Here is a 21,272-nt window from a genome sequence, read left to right on the forward strand (position 1 = left end):
AGAGTTTAAATTACTTGTCCAAACTTTCACAGCCAGTGGGTCAAGGAAGCCAAGGCTGGATGCCAGGTTTTCCTGACTCTAGAGGCCGAGGTCACTTATCTGCTAGATTGATGTCACAAGGAGCCAGATGGTGAATGGCTCTGAGATCTAGGAGTAAAAACTGTGGGTGAGTGTGTGAGAGCAAACAGACATCTGGGTTTGGCGGGGAAGCATAGAGGGAGAAATCAGAGATGGGGGAGGGACCCAATTCTGCAGGGATTTGCAGGCTGCAGTGGAGGAGCTGATTTGTTTTCTGAAAGCCATAGAAAGCCATTGGATGGCATTTCAGCACAGAGTGACGAGGTTCCAATTACATGAAGAATCACTCTGGCTGCTGTGTGGACTGGGGAGGGGCGATCCCTCTCTAGCCTTCCTGAGAAGCCAGACCGGAAGGTCCACCGCCATCCAGATGCTCAGCAGGGACCTGACTCAAACCCATGACCTCCCCCGTCTCCAGGCTGATTCGCTCTTTACCCACTTCAAACACAAGGCAGGAAGGGAAAGGGTCCAGAGGGGCCCACTCTTGACAAGCCTCCTGTAGAGGGAAAGCCAGCTAACTGGCCACTGCTCACAGCTCAGGGCCCCTACAGATCTCCGTCCACCGGTCTCCACCAGAAGCTGAGGACCAGATGCCCTGCCCTTAGTCCAACAGATGCTCAGAAAGCCAGGAACCATCTGTGCAGCTCATCCGGGCAGATGGGGAGACGTCTCTCGGAGCAGAACAGGCAGGATCTGAGCTGCCGGGGAAGCTCCCTGGTGGCTTCCGCTCCCATGCCTGGTGTCCCATCCCTGCACACGCATGCATCCGGTTCCCTGTGTCCTCTCTTTAAATTAGACAGACTCCTGGTTCGTGCGTCTCTGCGGATGGCTGGATGCCCCCCCACCCAAGCCCTAGCGCCCACACGGGCTGCCAGGTGAGCGCCGCACTCCCGGGTCAACCCGCCCTCTCTCCTGCCCACCACCTGATAGTGCCAGCCCCACATGCCCCTCCCAGCCGATGCCCAGCCTCACCTTGTTGATTTTGTTGGTTTTGGGGAGAGTCTGACTGATGTGCAGGTCCGAATACCGAGGTGGCTTCCGTACAGGGTTGTTGATGTCACACGGGACCGACTCTGTCCGGACCAACCTTGCTGGATCCGTAGGGGTAAAAGCAATGATTTGAGAGTTTAAGTATCACTTTGGTTTTGATCATGCCCGGAGAGCAGAGTTGAGAACCCACCTCGAGGACCCGTCCCAACAGTGGAAGTGACAGTCACGGTGATAAGATCCGGGTGCTGTCTGAGGTTCCTCAACTTTTTGTATTGTCAATTCATGACTCTTGGCAATAAAAAGTGATTATCAAAACCCCGCAAGCCATCAAGTTCTTTTTCACCACCCGCACCACCACTGTTTCGTATTGACACTCATCTCAGAACTGAACCTCCCTTAAAATACAAGAAGGTCCTGATTTCTCGGGGCCTACGATTCACAGACAAGCTCACGAACCACCGTCCCTGCATTCCCTGACCGTCGGTTAGGATCACCTTTTGTTACTTTCTGGGTTCAGCAGGACTAAGCAGCCTGTTGCACGTCCATCCTTTGTCCTAATAACCACGGAACCCTAAAAGAAAGACTCAGCTCGCCCAGCACCCCTTGGGTTCACGCCCAAAGCCACACAGGAAGCCGAGCATACAAGCAATGCTCAATAAATGCGTCTGACTCCAGATCACATCATCAGTCCCCTCTCCCCTTTGGTGAGGCACAACAGGGAGAAGCAGAGAATGAGAACCGGGTGCCTGGCAGTGGCTCTCTGTTAGTTGCGAGGGCGCCAGGGCTGGTGGGGGAGGGGAGCGGGTGGAGAAGTTAACGCCTTGCGCTGACCCAGGGATGTAATTTCTCTGCTCAGCCTGAGCTGTCATCACCATGGAAACAGACTATTTTCTACTTCCCCCAACAGTGGGGAGAAGGAAGAAACTGGCCGACTTCTGGAAAGTTCAGTTCGCTTGTGCCTGTGGTCTTGGAACACAAGGGGCAAGACCGTGAAGGTGGGTGGGAGGGAGCCTTTCTTCAAATGCCAGCCTCTGCATGCAGGTCACCTCCCAGCAGGTTGGGTCTCGCCTCCACGTGGGAGTCCATGGGACTCCAGCAGGACCCACCATGCAGAGGAATTGGGTGGGAGGAGAATTCCCCAAGGAAGCTGACCCCCACGCCCAGGAGCTCAGGGGCTGTGAGGATTCAGGTTTCAAAATAGCCTCACTGAGTGCACCCAGTTACTCCAGGAACAGATGGTTCTTAATTAAGGATGTGGGGAGGGGAAGGAGAAGAAAGTTCAATTCTGTTCCTTTGCTTCTCTCTTCCAGGAGATCAATGTTGCAAAGATCATCAAAAACCAACTGCCTGTTGGCATCGAGACTGCTTTGGGTAGCAATTTGCCTCCTTCTTTAAGTTTCCCTTAGATTTCTTCTAAAATTAGGCAGCTTCCCCTGAGCATGCTCTAACCAAGGCCAGGGATATGGGAGAATGAGGAGGAAAGATCGGATTAGCAGCTTGCTGTACCTGAAAGTCTCTTCCTGGTGGCTCTAAGGTGCTGCTCAGTGTCTACATGGGGCGGTGGCAGAGATGCAGCCAGAAAGAATTTTAAATATTTAATGAGTTGCTAACAGTTACAAATAAGAATATGATTCATAAAACCCTCTCTCTGGGCTTTGGTTTGAAACATCTAAGGTGCTGGCAATACAGGTCTGCACTGTGCTGGAGTGGCCACGCTCCAGACAGCACTCACCCAGGCTTTCCAGCTGCCATGGCCCCATGTGGCTAGCTCCTCTTGTGTAGGTTGCCGGCTTGGCCCTCGCACACCTCCAAGTTTGCATACAACTCCTGTTCGTGAGCAACGCTTTTCAACGTTAAAGGACATGGAAATGCCTTCCAAATACTATTGCAAATGTGGATTCTGATTCAGTAGGTGTGGGGTGGGGCCAGAAATGGTGCATTTCTAAAATGCTCCCAGGTGATCCCAGGCTGCTGGTCCGTGGACTGTGCTGTGAATGGCAAGGGTTTGGACCACGAAGTCCAGGAGAAGTTTCTGCAGTGAGGAAAATGCTCCAATCTGCCCCATCCAATATGGCAGCCACATGGGGCTGCAGAGCTCTTAAAGTGTGGTTGGTGGGGACTGAGTAATTAAATTTGTATTTTAATGTCATTTTAGTTAATCTAAACTTAAATAGTCAGATGTGGTTGGGAGCTACGTTATTGGTCAGCACAGGCCTAGAAAGTCCCCCAGGGATGAACTGCAATATGGATGATGGAGTCCGAGGATAACGACTCCAAAGGGCAAGAATCGGGGGGATGGAGTTTAAAACTGGACTAGCAGGCTTCGCAAAGAGTTGGCCCCTATCGAGTCTTGGCAGGCAGGGGAAATGCCTTTTCTTCCAGCTAAACTGGTCTTGCTTTTGCAACACTGAAAGGCTGATAATAACCTTCTGGTCTGGTCAGACTGGCCCAGACACTCCCAGGGCCCCAGAGAGTGACATACAGATGGCCCAAACCAACAGATCTGAGTCACACCCCTCCCCAGGCACACTCCTGCAAGGCCAATGGATTGAGTGTGGAGAGCACATCATGAAAAAGCCTTGGCCAGTACTGTTTCCAAGAGGGAAGGAAGAGCAACAGAATTGGGGGAAGGAGAAGAGAGCAGAAATTATGGGAGGGCGGGGGAGGGGTGGTGAACCTGGGGGCTACATATCAGAGGGACCAGGATAAAAGCAAGGAACAGGGAGGACAGACCTACAGCATGGATAAAGGACACAGCTGTCAGGAAGAAGGTGCCCAGGAAGCAGGAGGTGTCTGGAATCATGCCAGGTGGGGTGGCTGTTTTGGATGGTCTACAGGAGCACCCCCACCCAGGGCAGCGAGGGTTAGATACTTACCACCCCGGTGGATGATCAGGAGGTGACAGGGCGGGGCTTCTTTGGTGCATTTGTTGTGGCACTTTAACCTGAGAAAGAGAGAGAAAGAGAGATGGGTGGATGACTGAGCAGGTGAACTGATGGACAGGATGGAGGAGTGAGTGGATTACTGGAAGGATGGACAGACGGATGGAGGAATGGGTGGGTGAGTGTATGGATGGGTGAGTGGGTAGATAGATGGAGGAGTGGAGGGAGAGGTGAACAGATGAAGGGAGGGATGAATGGATGAGTGGATGAATGGCTAATTGGAAGGATGGATGGATGGATGGATAGATAGGTGGATTGGTGGATAAATGGGTGGATAGATGAATGAGTAGAGGAATGAGTGGATGCATAGATAGGTGGATGGATGGATGAATGGATGAGTGAACTGACAGGTGGATGACTGAATAGATAGATAAGTGAATGGATAGATTGGTGGGTAGATGGATGGATGGATGGACAGATGAATAGATGAATAGATAGGTGGATTGATGAATGGATAGATGGGTAGGTGGATGGATGAGTAGATAGATGAATAAATGGGTTGGTGGATGGATGGATGGATGGATAGATGAGGAGATGGATGAGTAGATGGATACATAGGTGGATGGATGCATGGATGAATGATTGAACTAATAGGTAGATGGATGGATGAATGGATGAACAGATATGTGGATGGGTAGATAGATGGGTGGATGGTTGAATGGATGGATAGTGGATGGATAGATAGGAGTGTGGATAGATAGATGGGTGAATGGATGGATGGATGGATGAGTGAACTGACATAGATGGATGGATGAATAGATGGATAGATAGGTGAATGGATAGATTGGTGGGTGGGTGGATGGATGGATGGATGGATGGACAGATGAATAGATAAGTAGATGGATGAATGTATAGATGGGTAAATAGATGGATGAATGAGTATATAGATGGATAAATGGGTGGATGGATGGATGAGTAGATAGATAGGTGAATGGATGGATGGATGGATGATGGATAGATGATTGAACTGATAGATAGGTGGATGGATGAATAGATGAATAGATATGTGGATGGGTGGATAGGTGGGTGGATGGTTGAATGGATGGATAGTGGATAGATAGGTGAGTGGATAGATAGATTGGTAGATGGATGGATAGATAGGTGTGTGGATAGATATAGATGGGTAGGTGAGTAGATGCATGGATGGATGGATAGATAGGTAGGTAGATGGGTGGGTAGATGGATAGATGGGTGGATGGGTAGATGGATAGATGGATGAGTAGATGGATGAGTGGATAAATATATGTATGGATGTATGTATGTATGGATGGATGGATGAGTGAACTGATAGGTGGATGGATGGATAGATGAATGAATGAGTGAACTGATAGGTAGATGGATGAATGGATGGATAGATAGGTAGATGGATGTATGAATGGAAGAATGGGTAATGGGCAGATGGTGGGTGTGTGGATGAATAGAGTGGATGAATGAAAAGGTGCCTCAGTGGTCTAGAAACTCTGGACACTGGTTAGATGTTAGATGGGACAGGGCAGCTACTACAAAGACTGGAACCCAGATAATTAACTGTGGAGAGTGGCTCCTCACTCTCTCGGCTCCATCCCGAATGGTCTAGTAGTGGATAGCAATCGTTCCACCCCAGTGCCCACGTGGACTTGATGCACTGAAACACACCCTGTCCCGTTAGTCAGTACTTACAGTGTTGGCATTGCCATTCTAATGACCATGTGCCATTTACTTGAAGCCTCATTTTCCAGTCACTGTACTAAACACTCGGCATATACAATGTCATTTGATCTTCATAACAATGTTAAGGAATGAGTAAACTTTTTTTTTTTTTTATCATTCTCACATTCAAGGTGGAAAACCTGGGTTAACCGGACTTGACCTGGGAGTAAACCTGAGTCAGTTGTCCCAAAGTGGGCTGCCACTCATCCTGAAGGCTCAAGCTGTAGGAGACTTGAAACCAGAGCTTCCAATCAGGGTGAGATTAGTAGCAGGTACAGAGAGGTCTTAATCCGAAGAGTTTAGAATCAAAATCCCTTCTTTGAGATGAGGCTACGATGTCACCTTACTTTCTCCCCACAGTTGCTTGAATTTGCCAGGACAATAGAGATGCCAGGTTCCTGCAGGCAACTTCACGCCCCACCCCCCATTGCCACTTTCCCCCTTGGATTCCCTCATCATGCTCAGCACCCTGACTTCCGAGAGCCCGTGGCTTCCCCAGATGACCGCCCCCAGGCTGCCTAGAGGGTCAGTATCAGCACAGAACCTCACAGATACCATGCAGACAAGTGGGAACTCGGGATCCACCTTCTCCTCTCTTCCCCTCTTGGCATTTGATCCCTCTCTTCCTCAGGATGGTCTGAATATCCAGACAGAGACTTGACATTGGAGCTAGCTCCGTGGTTCTCAAAGTGGGGTTCCCTGCCCAGCAGCATCAGTACCTTCTAGGAACTTCTCTGGGCCCCAACCCCCAGGTCGGCTGAGTCAGCAGCTCCAAGGCAAGGCTCCAGGGAGCGCCGCTCTGCAGCGAACAAGCCTCAGGTGGCCTGAGCCACGCCCGGGGCAGAAGCCCTGAGCTGACCGTGTGGGATGTCTGTGTCCAGGTTTTTCTTCTGTTCCGTCTTCGTGGCTCTGGGAGGACCCCGAGTTCCCCTGATGTGGGGAGGAGCACCGGCAGCCGGAGCAGCAGTAAGGGTGTTGGCACCTCCCTGCAGCCTGATGGCATCAGGGAGAAGGTCCCCAGCTCTCACCAACTCCAGCCCCAGCTGCAGACAGACACCACGACCCCCGGGAATCGAATAGATGTGCTTTTCCATCTGAGTATCCGTCTCCTTCATGTTACCCCACGTGAAAGGCAAGGGGTGCTGAACTGCCATTCATGATAATATACACGTTTTCCTCTTTAAATGAACCAAATTTAAAAGGTGAGTAGTGAATGATTGTCTGGAGTGATAGACATGTCACCTACCCTGATCCGAAGCCCACACATTGTATCCATGTGTGAAATGGCACACTGAACCTCCAAACTGGGTTCAAGAGCTATGTATCTGTTAGAGATCTATTAAGGGCTGGTGCTGGGGCTGGGGCTCAGCAGTAAGAGCGCTCACCTAGCACGTGCGAGGGCCTGGGTTCGATCCTCAGCACCACATAACAATAAATAAATAAAATAAAGGTATTGCGTCCAACTACAACTAAAAAAATATTTTTTAAAAAATATTTAAAAATAATAGCAGGGCTGATAGGTAAATAAGAAAAATCACGACGGAGTGTTGAACAATGAATAAGCAGGACCAGGAAACGCTGACCCAGAACATTTGAGATCTTCAGAATCAGGAGACGGCTCCTGGCGTTAGAAAGCCTGACCCAGCTGAGAACCACGGAAACAGGCACCTTGTTGGTGATAAGTGCCATCAAGCCTGTGGGACCTGGGAAAGATCAAGAGCTGACACTGATGGGCAAGAGTAATGTTCTGGGTGCTTTACGTAATCTACGTCATCCTCATGAACAGTCCCGGGAAGGAGCAACGACTGGCATGCCCATTTTACAGAGTGAGAAACCGAGGCTCAGCAGGATTGGATGACTTGCTCAAGGCCTAACATGCCGAGAGCAGAAGGAATCCTGAGTCCTGCTCTGAACCCCGAGGCTAGCTGCCTATAATACTTGTACTCCTCCTGCTTCACCATGGGGCAGGTGGCTGAAGAGGAAGGATCAGGGAGACAGAACGTACTTATTGAAAATGCTCTTCTTGAGACAAGCCTAAGACGTCATCTTGCTCTGCCCCCTGCAGGGGTAACAAAGATCCCAACTTACGCGGCCTGGCTTCCCTCTTTCTTTCCTAAGGACCCTGGACCCTCAGAGCCCTGGGGAAGGTCCCAGCTCCCTCGGGATAACAAGTGTCACATCACAACCCTGACGCAGAGCTCTGCTAAAGGCGGGGAGAGCCTTCATTCATTCCTTGAACAAATGCTGACCGGGGCCCAGCACGCCCAGGAAAGGGGACACGAGGTGAAGAATGCAAAGGAAGCTCTGTGTTTGTGGGGAGGGCAAACAGAGGAAGTCACTGCAGGGGGTGGCAAGAGGGTGGCAAGAGGGTGACACAGAAATACAGGGAAATGGAATGGGGAGCCAAGGGATGGGGCAGGGTCCCCAGGCAAGTGTCACCCGGGAGTGTTTCTCCCAAGAGGCAACACTGGAGTTAGGGGACAAGAAAGAGCCTTGGGGGGTTCAGGGGTCAGAGGTTAAGGGTCACCCAGGCCAAGTGCATGAGAACAGTTCAGGTGGAGCCAACCTGAGGAGGGAGGTGGGCGGGCCCGAAGCCGCACAAGGAGCCTACATCTGATTCCACAGGTACCAGGAGCTCCGGGAGGGTCTGGAGCACTGTGACACAGCCACACAGGTTTGGGAAGCCCTGAGCTGGGGAATCTGTGGATGCCACCCGGAGTCCACCCAAGGAGTGTCTGCACTCAAAATAGCTAGACTCCACCCTGGAAGCTTCCAGAAAGAAATTCTTCCTTCCTGCCACCTCCACCCAGGAGTCTTTCTAACCAGCCCGGCTGGAAGGGTGATTGGCAGATGCAGAGAAGCCCTCTGCTGTGGGGACAAGTGACTGCACCTAACCTTGGGACCACTGCCAGACCAGGACAGGACAGGCAGGCCCTCCGTGACCTTGGTCTGTTTTCTGCCCCACCCACCCCGGCCTTCTCCCCGCTTCAGTCTCTTACTGCGTGTGTCTTGCAGAAATGGAAAAGCCCTCCTCCCCCCGCCCGCCCCCAGCCAAAGGGAGCGGGACCCGGGACGCTCTCCCTTCCAGCCAGGGGGTCCAGGGCGGCACTGGGCCTGGGAAGGAGCCCTGCTCCTGTCTCTGTGCCCAGGGAGACACTGAAAGCCCACCCAGGGCTCTGGAGTGAGGAACTGGGGCTGCACACCCAGGCTCTGCGGGATTAGCCTGTGGCCAAGTGACATGGCCCCGGAGGGAGGGTACGAGGGACCCAAGCCAGGCTCTGGGCCAGGCAGGCAGGGTCCCACTTTTCCAGCTGGGGATGCACATCAGCCCCTTCAATCCCCTTTTCACTGCCTAGGGAAGAGAGAGCAGCCCGCACGGTTTCTCAGAAGACCCACCTGCTGCCAAACCGCATTCCCAAGCCGCACCTTCCAGGGTTCTCCTGGGGAGAGTGTGGGGGGGGGGTTGTGGCAGAATGCGTGAAGACCCCCACAGAGTCAAAGGAAGGTGCTCTTCTTCCCAGATGAGAGATGTCTGGGAAACGAAATCTTCTAGAAGACAGTGCTCCCTCCAGAGGGAAGTGGGGTCAGGAGAGTATCCCAGGCCAACCTCGGTTCAAATCCTGAGGCCTCCACTCCCTGGCTGGGACAACTTGGGCAAGGCACTGACCCTCTCTGAACCTCAGTTTCTTCCTCTGTGAAGTAGGGACAACCATCTCATCTTCCTCACAGGGTTGTAGACAGGACCAATGTTAGGAAACCTAGGACAGACGCTTGGCTCACTATAGGCGCTCAAGAAGTAGCAGCCACCCTACCTTTAACTCCTCTACTCTCCATCATTACTGCTGGTTTGTGCAGCAGCTCCTACAGCACGCTCCCAGACTCATTGCTGGAGGACTTTTTCTCTGGTTGGAAATTTGGGCTGCCTGGGGAACCTGGAGCCCTCAACCAACCACGGTGGGAGTCGGTTGATGAACAGCCCAGTCTCCTCTACCTCGGGTGCCATGACGTCTGCTCGTGGTAAGACTAGACCCCAGCTGCCCGCGGCTGTGATCTGCTCTTCAGTGTACCCAGGACTGGCCGCCTTCTCTCCCCCTGCTTCCCTCCTGCACCCTCCATGTGGTGTGACCTGGGACCACCTCTCAAACACGTGCCTTGGAGCCCTTGGCTTAGGATCTAGGGGTCTAGATAAGACACCACGATTATTAAAAAAGATTCCCAGCACCAAAGTGACGCGTCCCATGGCTTGGCCATGCTACCTTCAGAAAGCATGGAATCTTGGGAAGAATTTATTTAAAACTTTCATTGAAAATAGCTTTAAAAAAAAAAAAAACTTCCAAGGCTTAATAAGATAAGCTTCAATTATGGAGAGGAGCTGCTTGGTTGGAACATCTCATTGCCCCAAAGGAGCCGCTGGCTAAATGAGACATCGTCTCCAATGGAAAGTTAAACATGCAAATTCACCTTAAATATGCAAATTTATCTTAACTATGCAAAACGGGGTCTCTCCCCATTCACATTAACCTGGTGCCTAATGCATGCAGTAAACACTGGAGAGATGGAGGGAGGGAGGGGGAAAGAAAGAAAAAGGAAAGATGGACAGGAGGGACACTGTCCAATAGGGGTGACCTGAGAGGGTCACAGTCTCTCAAAATTCTTGGGAAAATGGCATCTATTTCTTATTATTTGCTTGCCTCTTAGTGGAATGCAAAATGCGAACCTCCCAAAAGCCTCTTCCCTCTTCTCTCCAGAATAGGGCCAGAGGCAGGATTCGGCCAGAAGCAAACTGGATCGCCGTGGATCTTGCCCAGGAACCGTGGGGGACAAATGGCCCCTGTTACGAGAAGCTCTGCTGTTTTCTAATAGTTTTGTCACAGCCCACGGCGGACACAGGCCCGGAGCCCAGCAAGGAGCCGGGGTCAGGACACTCACCACGTGGAGGAGCCACAGGCCAACTCCTGCTGGGGAGAGTGTCTCATCGACTTCCAATGGTCCTCCAGGGATGCTCACCGACTGACGGAAACTGCTGGGGGCGGCCGAATCCCCATTTTCACTTTCTCTTAGTCCATCCCAGCTCAATGGCAATAGCCCACCTGCCCTTCCTTACAGAGTTCAAATGCAAATGCTTTCAAAAGCTGCACTGAAACCCAGCTCAGCCGATTAACAAGCACCCACATCAGCCCAGAGCTCTGTGCAGCCCACTGACCCTGCACCACAGTGCGGTAAGAGGTGGAGGCTCTTGTGCCCATCCCAAAGCCAAGAAGACGGAGGCCCAGGAAGCAGCCCAAGTCGCCCTGGTGGTAAAGGGCAGGGGAGTGAGACGATTCGCTCATTCACACCCACAACGGACACTGTTTGGTTCCTCCTCTGTTCGGTGGACCAGGACTTCTTTCTTTAAGAAAGGAGCTGATTGTCTTGGGATATAAAGCCATCCTCTGTGACTTCAAGCACGGACGTCTTTCCATTCATCACACAGCTGGAAAACTGCCCCTCAGAAATGATCCTAGGTGGGAGTGAACCCCGTTTCCCCGTCTCTGTGACGGAGAGCCACTTCCTCTCCAGAGGTCGCTGCTTCTTCATCAACAAATATTTCCTGAGCGCTTACTGTGCGCCAAGCACTTGCTTGCCCTGGAGGTAGGCGCCATGAACACCCCGACATGACTGTCCGGGTCCCCTCATGAGGTTGGCTTCATCCTGAGAGCGAGGGGACCCAGGGTTTCAACAGGGCGGTGCATGCTGGGGAAGCGTTTTGGAAAGAGCCCCTGTGGCGGCCCAGGTCCCGTCCCCCCTTATCTTTCCAACTTTCTGCACCGCTTTCCTTCCCAGGTCACTGCGGGACCGAAGGCTTCTCACAGTGTCACTAAACCAAACCGTGACCCCCTCCCAGCCAGGCGGTTTCACTGCTTGCCCCAACTAAGCATCTTGGTCTCATTTTGACCCCCCTGCGGTTCTCAGTGCAGCAGATGCTTCTGGAAATGCTCTCAGAGCCGGGTGCTGACACAGCCCTTCCCCCACTGTCACCAGCTCCGTGGGGTCCAGGCCCTCCGCCTTCGGCTCCAGGAAAGAAACCTCTAGTAGGTGGATGAGCGCAGGGCGGTGATGGGGAGCCAGGACCTACAAGTCAGACTGGGAGCCAGGACCGTTCCCTCCATGCGGGGCTCTGGAAGGGAGCCCACAGATGGTTACCTGTTGGCCATGAATTCCTGCTCCCCTCCCCAGCCTCCCTGAAAGCACAGGAAGTGACCTTAGAGTCTCCTTGCCTCCCGGGACCTGGAGGTGCTCTCAGACTCTCTTCTGCAGGTTTAGTTCAAGGGTAGGCAGGGTAGACGCTGGCCTCAATGGCTGTCCTAATGACCAGACCTGGAAGTGGTTTAGTGGGGCCTTGAATGGGAGGGGTCCACCTTTGAGGAACAGATTGGCCCACCAGAGACCCTGGGTCAGTCATTTACATTTTCTTCTCTTTTTTTTTTTTTTTTTTTTTGGTACCGGGGATTGAACCCAGGGGCACCTAACCACTGAGCCCCATCCCCAGCCCTATTTTGTATTTTATTTAGAGACAGGGTCTCACTGAATTGCCTAGAGCCTCCCTTTTGCTGAGGCTGGCTTTGAACTCGCGATCCTCCTGCCTCAGCCTCCCAAGCCGCTGGGATCACAGGTGTGCACCACCACACGGGGGCCAATCATTTACTTCTGAAGGCTTTTTTTTCCTTGTCTATGAAATGGGAATAATAACAGACCCCCACTTGGATTGTTGCAAGGGTCACACGGGACTCTGCCTGCGATGTGTTTGGCAAACATCTGGAGCTTGGGGAGGCTTCAGGGCATAAAATCACCATGACCATCAACACGTCTAGTTCCGGCTTCAGCTCCCGGTGGAATCGCGATTCTCCCTCACATGCTATATTTGGACCCCCCATTTTTTTCTTCTAATAGGTTAAGAACATGCATATACAGGACAATGAATTTCCCTGGCAATTACGGCCAAAGCTGAAGTGTTTCTATTCAGGGAAGAGTAAGTTCAAGACTCAAGCGGGGGATCTGGAGATGCATGCTCATAATTATATCCTGCCAATATCCTGCCTGTTGTACGGATTCCTGAAGCTTCCAGGGACTTCTCCGCAGCTGCAGCATCCTCCTCATCCTCTCCCCAGTCTGGCAAGGTCTCAGCAAACGCTGCACCCGGCGGCTCCGACCCATCCTGGCCTCCCTCCCGCCTCCCCCCCCCGACCTTTCGTGGCCAAAGCTGTTTTGCCAAACAAGAAATTTCCAGATAAGACATTGTATTGGGGAGCAAAAAAGAAAGGCAAGGAAAACGCACCACACGGGGCCAGGGGGAAACTGAAGAGTGTAACGAATCTAAGTGAAAAGACCCCATTACACTGCCCAGCTGGGGGCGGAGGGGGCAGCCCCCTTAAGTGCGGGTCAGCGTGTCCCCTCAGACTCTGCAGGAGGGGAGAGGCGACTTGCAGAGAGGACACTAAATACCCCTGGATAAACCTGGAAGCTGTGCTCATCAACGTAGACTCCCCAACACCGCTCCTTACCTTACTAGGGAAATGACCACGGCTCTCCTCCAGAAGTGGGGGTGACCGCAACTGGAGCACAGGGATGTTTTTAGTTAGCACGGACCTAGGACTGAGTGAGGGGTTTCCGGGCACTCGGGTTTGCTAAGCCTGAGAAAGTCCTAGGCACACTGGGATCGTTGATTGCCCTAAGATACAATAGGAATCCTAACCCTCTGATCGCCCAGTAATTACGGGGCTGGTAACCCTATATTTCACCCTATCACCTTACAATGGGATCTTATGGTTCACCTTGTAAGCTGAAGGTTCCAGGAACCAGTCCATGCATGGGACAGGCGCTGGACGGTTGGCCCATTAAGACAGGACAATGCACACCACAGTGCCACTTGTTGGGAACAAATCATTTTTGACACACACCTTGTGTCTCTCCACCAGGGGCAATTCCACACTCGGCGATGTCTGGAGACAGTTTGGATTGCCCCTCCTAGGCGTGGGAGGCTGTAGTTGGCCTCCAGTGGGCAGAGACTGAGGCTGCCTTCCTACCACACCCAGAACAGCCCCACCCCATGCAGCAAAGAATCAGTGGAGAAGCAACATCAGGACTGTCCCCTCCACGAGGGCTCTGGAAGGAGCCTGCAGATGGCCACCTGTTGGACATGTGCTCCTTCTCCCCTCCTCCAGCTTCCCTCCGCTTAAACTCTGTTTTTCTAGAGCAGACGTTGCCTGAATCATGATCGGGCATCTTCGTGGCAGAAATGCAGACAAGGGCAGGAAGGTTTCCAAGGAACCAGACCTCAGCCTGGCAGAAACCTGTGGAAGGACCCGAGAGTGAGAGAAGGAGGCAGATGACCCAAGATGGAGGGCCCGGAACCCTTCAGCATCTCACTGCGGGAACAAACTGGTGGCAGCTGAATCCAGTTATCAGATGATAAGTGGAGTGTGCCGCAGCTCAGCCCTCAGCTCAACTCCACTCCGCGCTCACGAACCTACTAGATAAAGACGCCTCTGTTCAGATAACTGCAAATTGCTTTTGGAACCTTCATTTCCTATTAGTTCATTAATCTGTCTATTCAAAACCCCAACAAGACAGCTGATGATCATTCCGGAGGAAGTGGGCACTGAACCGGAGCAGAAGGGAAGGGGGTTTACAGGAGAAGTTGTTTCTGGCTTCCTGGGTGGAGGGGAACCCCAAGTTCATTCAACAAGTTAGCGAGGGTGTTAGATCTCATTAATTAAGCACTTACTACGGGTCAGATGATAGGATGAGCATTTTTTCTGAGCAATTCTCTTACCTGGTGTTTTGTTTTTTTTAAGCAGTCGAGCTTGGGACATATTATCATCTTTATCTCCACTTTACCGAAAAAGAAACTGAGGTTCAGAGAGGATCATACAACCAGTTGGTGACAGAGCCAGGATTCCAATATGAGAATATCTGCCATCCATCCAGTTTCCTAATCATATATTACCTTTTTGACTCATCACACAAATATTTATTGGATGCATTTCTTGGATAAACAAGACCCACATAAATAGGGTAATATTTAGGGACATAAGAAGAGCAGAACTTGAAAAGGAATCGTCAAAGACTGTCCGTGCTTACAAAAGCCCCTCACATTATGAAACGTTCAGCTGGACAATAATGTTTGATTTTGTTTCCTAAACTACTACCTCTCTGTAGAGCAGTGGTTCTCAAAGCGGGGTTTCAGGGCCAACACATCAACATCTCCAAGGAGCTGGTTAGAAGTGTACCTCTGCCCCCAACATCTCCCAGAGAGACTGGATTTGAGGCTTTGGGGTGGGGCCCAGGACTCCGTGTTTTAAAAGCCCTCTGGGGCACTCTGATGCCTGCTTCACTTCAGGGACCATAATCTAGAAAAAGAAAAGTAGCTCAGAAAGGGGACGTGAGACCCGTCTCACACTGCCCGGCACAGGACCCGTCATCCAATGCAGGCCAGGGGCGGGGCCTGAGGAGGTGCATCCGTAACCAAGGTGATGCTGCTGATGCTGGTCTGGGTACCACCCCCAGAACAGCAGGCTCTGAGCCAAACCCTGTGGCCCCGGGAGTTTCTGGCACTCACAGGATGAGGATTGCTCTGGATTAAAAAAAAGAAAGAAAATCATTCCCTTCAGAGAAGACTCAAATCCATGCCTCTGGGCTCTCTAGGTCAAGAAACGACTGGAACACACTCCTGTCTCTCCAGAGCTCTCCCTGGGTAGGAGGCCTTCCTTGACCTCCTTAATTAAAACTGCAGTCCCCACCCTGGCCCTTCCTATTTCCCATCTCTGATTTGTTCTTCTTAATGTTCAGCATCATCTGATCACACTGTCTGCCCACCTCCTGGCCCCCACCAGCACAGAGACTTTATCGGTTTTATTCCCTGTTGCTTTTCAGGGTCTGGAAGAGTGAGCACCTGCTGCATAGTACTCATGTATCACAGTTCAGCGTCCCTAATCCAAAATCCAAAAGGCTCTGAAATCCAAAAGTTGTTAAGCACCAACAGAATCTGCAATTCCACACCCAGGCTCACGTGATGGGTCGCCGTCAAAACACAGGTGCCTAAAAACATTGCCCAATGTTAACTTTGGCCTGTGTGTATGTGAAACACACGTGAGTGTTGTGTTTAGACTTGGGTCCCCTCCCCAAGTATATGTATATGCAAATATGCAAAGAGTCCAAAAGGAGACTGAATCTGAAACTCGGAAGCACTTCTGTCCCAAGCATTTCAGACCAGGGATCCTCAACCTGCAGGAGTCATTACTGAGCCGAGGCACGTGGGTTGAATAAGTGTGCAAATGGTTCCTGCCCGTTTTCTCTAAGGAGCTGCCTCCCCGAGCTTGGGCACACCTCTCCTGAGTTCCCCTGTCCTACTTTGTAATGCAAGCTCTTCACTTTCATTGAGACTCACCCCTCTCTAGCGAGTCTCCTCTGGACTCCTTGACCACAGAGCCTGGGCCCTACTCATGTGCCTCCCTCCTGGGGCCCTCTATCAATCAGCCCTTCAGGGCACCCAGAATGTTGTCAGTGCCTAAAGACACATGTAAAGGACCACCCTCTGTCCTCACTTTAACTGATGCAAACACTGCAGGGGGCAAGTTTGAATTTCAGCCGACGTCAGTAACGCATGCTCATATCATATATCAGAAGCACTGAGTTCTGTCAAGTTTAAACAAAACCAAGACCTCTGAAGCCCGCGGGACCCCCACATTAGCTACAGTAGCCGTCCGCCATTTTGCCAGTCGAAGGGCTGAACAAATTAGTGAGGTCACCAGTGTAATCCGACCATGTCCTGGTTTAAAATCATGCTCCCGACCAGCCAGGAGCTTCTGCACAAGATGGAGAGGGGAAGAATGTTCTTGAATAAAACACTGGAATCTGGGGCAAGAGACATTGTCTTGACTCCTGTCAACAGTCCCAAGGTAGACGCTAATATCATGCCCAATTTGCAGATGAGAAAACTGAGCTCAGGACACCACACTTTTTTGGGAGGTAGGTGTACCAGGGATTGAACTCAGGAGCACTTGACCCCTGAGTCCCATCCGCAGCCCCTTTTTGTATTTTATTTAGAGACAGGGTCTCACTGAGTTGCTTAGGGCCTCATTAAATTGCTGAGGCTGGCTTTGAACTCACCATCCTCCTGCCTCAGCCTCCCGAGCCATTGGGATGACAGGCATGCACCATCATGCCCAGCAATGCCACGCTTCTTAAGGGCTCAAGCTCGCTCGGGGAGTTCAGCAATGCAACTGGGACTCAATCGGGGTTCTGCCTGCTTCCAAAGCATGGGCTACTTGCAGCCAGCCCTCTGCCCAGCCCCCAGCCCTGCCAGCCTCCCCTCCCAAACCTTGGCAGGACCTGAGCCTGTGCCCATTACTTTTAGAACAGAGAACTCGGAGCAAAGGCCACCTCTGAGTTCTGCCTCCAGTGCTGAAAATTGAAACAGCTTGGGAAGCCTTCAGCCTCGCTGAGTCCTGGCTGCGTCCCTGTCACCTAATTACTTGACTTCAAAAGCCTGCACGCGGCAGGGGCAGGTGCCAGGTGGGAGGATGTGAAAGTTGCTATTCCCCCACCCCCACCCCAGAACACGGTGTCACTAGAGACAGATAAGCCAGGGCAGCAGGCGTACAGGCCTGACCCAAGGACCTGGTCTTGTGTCCCTTGGGGTCAGAAAGACCAGGGGCCACCAGAGAGCCCAGGTCCTCCGAGGCTCAAGGGGGCAGGGCAGCTTCAAAAGGCCAACGCGTGGTAATTACCGCCGTCTCCTTAGACCTGGGTCTTAGGGCTTCTCAGGGGCTGGGACTAATTAATCCTCCACACAGCCCCATGAGGGGAGGCCAGCCTTACCGGCATCACTCAGGTCAGACCGCCAGGTGGGGGTGAGGCGGAGAGTGAGTTCGTCCCATCTTGGGGCAGGGAGGCCCGAAAGGTCCCAAGTGAGAGTCCCCCGCCTGGCTAGGTAAGAAACAGCAAAGCTGAGAAGACAGAGGGGTTTCTAGAATCTTCTAAGCTGAGTGGCTCCTATCAAGCAAACAGAGGCGTGTCCACTTGAGACTTTTACGGACATGGAATGTTGCTGGCTAGTTTATAGAGATTGGACCTGAGGGGGTCTTTGGTTCAGGTTTATGGAAGGACAGGCTGCACGGGAAGGTTCTGGTAATTTTTTACAGAGGACGGAGCTCTGAGCCAGGCGCTGCACCGTGTCCTGTCTGTTGATTTCTGGATGCTCGGCGTTGCCTGAGGCAGGTATAATTGTATTCCTTTCACATGGGACAAAATACTAGGGATGGAAAGGACAAATGACCTGCCCAAGGTCACACAGCTACACAAGTGGCAGAGCCCGGGTTTGAAAGCCGTTTCATCAGGTGCCACAGAGCCTGTCTGGTGTCACAGTGTTCTCTTGCACCTTTCCCTAGCCTCTGGAAGTCATGCCCTGGAATAAGCTGAACCAGAGTTAGGGAGTCTGCGTTGGTTATGTCTATTTGTATCTGCTTTTGAGTTGCAGGGGGCAGCTTTGAGCAGTGGCAACAGAGACCCTAGAGCTGCAAAGTTTAAATATTTACCATCTGGGCAACTAGAGAAAAGGCTTGTCACCCCAGATCTTAGACGCTATTGAAACTACAAGGTGCCACCATGCCCCGGCACACAGCATTTTGCATTTCTACCATCTTCCATTAGCTCTGGTCCTTTCTCACAAATGATCCCTCCTTGTCCCCGTCCCCAAATTCACAGAAGTGCTTTTAAGACCCATTTCCGAAATGCAAAGCAAACAACTCTTCCAAGAATTAAGAAACCACACTCCTATAAGCAATGGCAGAAACCAATATGGTCAGGCACCGGGAAAAGTCACTTACTTGCAGTTTTTACACTTGAGGCCAAAAAGCATTCCCTTCCCACAGACTGTACACGTCTGAGACATCCAGTACTTGGTGGAAAACCTGTGAAAGAGACAGAAATGATCTTGGTGACTGAGCCATCTCTAGCAGGGTGAACTACTTTGGAGGGGCATTGCAGGGGCCCTAGATCCTAGTCCTGCTTCTTCCAACGTAGGTGACTTAATCAAATTGCTGAGGCTACTGGAGCAGTCTCCTCATCTGTAAAGCGGGGTGCATAATGGTCTCACAGGTTATTGACGGAGTCAAGGCTTCACTCAGCGTCTGGCACAAAGCAAAGGCTCAGTAGGTTAGGTTACCTTGGACATTCGTAATGGTCATTTATTCCCTTGACAAATATTGCCTGGTGGCCTACTATGTGCCACATTCACTTCTAGGACAATGGATGGGGCTGGTAGGATCCTCAGAGAGTCACAGAGCCAGGTGAGGTCTCCCTAGGAGTCCACCTGAGCTAGTCTCCATTACTGCTAAGAACATCACCTGGGGAGATTCAGGGCGCCCTCCCTTCTCCAAAGAGCTGAGACCCCAACTTAAGTAGCAGAAAAAAACTCTCAAGGAAAAAGCCTTTTAAGACCCTCCGCTCACCCCCTTTTTGCCCCCCTCCTACTTATGCCAAAGGCGAGGAGTTTGGAGCTCTCCCACATACAGGGCTCACCGCCTGGAGCAGAGGGCAGTAGGTTAACTCCCCGGGCCCCGCCCCCATGCTGCCAGGTGCTTTCTTCCCTGAGATACGAAGCGGCAGCAGGGCTGGGCCCGGGGAAGTATTGAAGGTTGCCAGGTCACAGTTAATTTTAATTTTCAATTTGTGCCACCGTCGGCAGGAGTCGTATCTAATCTCCACCACTCTGTGGAGTGTCAAAAGGGAAATCGGAAGTGATTATGTAACTTGGAGACAGAATTTTGAGGGAAAGGCTGTCTCGGTCTGCTGTCCCATCTTGCCCCATCTGGGTCAGTCCCTCTCCAAACAGAACCAGCCGCAGACCAAAACCTCCATATCTAAGCAAATAGCAATCTTCGGAGCAAGGCGCTGCTTGCCAAGAACGCATCCCTCTCCAGGTTTTGGATTTGGGGGGTTGTTTGGGCCCCTTTGGTCCTCTCAGGAGGCCAGTGAGTTTAACAGGGTCCGTCTGCAGGACATGGCAGCCCCGGGGATGATGCGCTTTACCCACCAGCTAGACACAGGGGAATGGGGACAGGTGGCTGGTGGCAGTCTTTTCTCCTTTTCAGCCCCCTGCTGTCCCCAGGATCAGCTCTCCCTATTCCCCAGCTGTGATTCCTGATGATAGGAATGGGGTTTTAATGTCACCTCTTCATCAAGGCTGGGGTGAGTTCAGTTTCTTCCTCCTGGCCTGGAGCCCCAGGGAGGAACCCAGGAGGAGAGGAGAGTAACAAGTCATCCTCAGTCCCTAGGAAGTCTAGGAAGTTGGTCACCATACCCAAGATTGGCAGGTCGCTTCCCTCCTTCGGGGATCAGCATCTGAAGCTGAGATACTACCGGGTTCCAAAATTAGGGGGAGAAAGTCTGGGGGTGGGGACTATCCAGGGGGTGGAGCTGAGCCAAGGGCGTGGTCAATCCAGGGGTGGAACTAAGCCAGAGACATGGCCAATCCAAAAGAGGAATTGGGCCAGGGGCGTGGCCAATCTAGGGATGGTACCAAACTAAGGGTGTGGGCCAATCCAGGGATAGTGAAGTCAGGGGTGCGGCCAATCAGGGTCGTGGCCACACCCAACCAAAGGTGTGGCCAATCCAGGGGTGGAACTGTGCCAGGGGCGTGGCCAGTCCAGGGATGGAGCTGGGCCTGAGAACAGCGACACAGACACAGCAGCCCGGTCTTGAATTCTCCTCCCGGCAGTTCACAGCCTGGCCCCTGACCTGTCTGTCACCTAGTTGTCACTGCTCCCTCCAATCTTTTCTCCTTTGAGTTTTAACAACTATCCTGGCCACACACTTCTTCCAAAAACTGTTGACAAGATGCCGTTCAGTGGGAGTGCTCATTCCCACCTTGTCCCGGGCAGAGTGTGGCACCTGGTGTCCCTCCCCCGAGCCCTGGCCCTTCAGGGTCTGTGCACTGACCCTCCCCGGGCAGCTCCCCAGGGCACAGGCCTCCCCAGTGCTGCCAACCTCGCACAGAACTATAAATGCGAGGGGAGGAATCCATGAGTGAGTGACAACGGCCTTCGGCTCCTGCACGGAGGCCCTGGCCCAGAGATCTCTCAGCCGCGTGTCCCCAAGAACACAAAGCGCCGAGGCTCATTGGCTTTTAGGACCGTGACTCGATTCTCCAGGGTCTCGGTTTCCTCATCGATCAAATGGGCCTGGCCGTCTCTGCTCCACTTACCCCGCTGACCTCCTGAGGGGATTAGGAGGATGAGGAGCCCAAATGTGGAAAGTCAGATTAGGAAAGTTGAAGAATTTCTAATAAAGAATGACTCATAGATAAAATGACCAGATGACCAGACCTCCCCCCAAAGGGCAGGGTATGATCCCAGAGAAGAGGTCCTGTCGACCCAGCAGGGCTGCAGCTCTGGGACAAAGTGTCCCTCACAGAGATTCACCTTGCAATCTTGTGTTTTCTGGGTGAGGAGCCCCCAGATCAGGACATAAAGCATTTACCTTAACAATGATACCATTTACTGTTTCTTGTGTATTTTTAACAACTATCCTGTC

The 21,272-nt window shown here is 52.0% G+C and overlaps 1 protein-coding gene across 1 annotated transcript in view; it reads right to left on the reverse strand.

The window, feature by feature from the left end:
* Positions 1–21,272, reverse strand: part of Ksr2 (kinase suppressor of ras 2) — a 365,358-nt gene that overhangs the window by 80,422 nt on the left and 263,664 nt on the right. Inside the window, exons 7-9 of the mRNA XM_077110178.1 lie at positions 18,566–18,649; positions 3,947–4,012; positions 1,051–1,177 (exon numbers count right to left, since the gene is read on the reverse strand). Coding sequence (XP_076966293.1) covers positions 1,051–1,177; positions 3,947–4,012; positions 18,566–18,649 — 277 coding nt within the window. The remainder of the gene's footprint in view (positions 1–1,050; positions 1,178–3,946; positions 4,013–18,565; positions 18,650–21,272) is intronic.

Source organism: Callospermophilus lateralis, chromosome 1 (assembly GCF_048772815.1).
Source record: "Callospermophilus lateralis isolate mCalLat2 chromosome 1, mCalLat2.hap1, whole genome shotgun sequence".
NCBI classification, from domain to species: Eukaryota; Metazoa; Chordata; class Mammalia; order Rodentia; family Sciuridae; genus Callospermophilus; species Callospermophilus lateralis.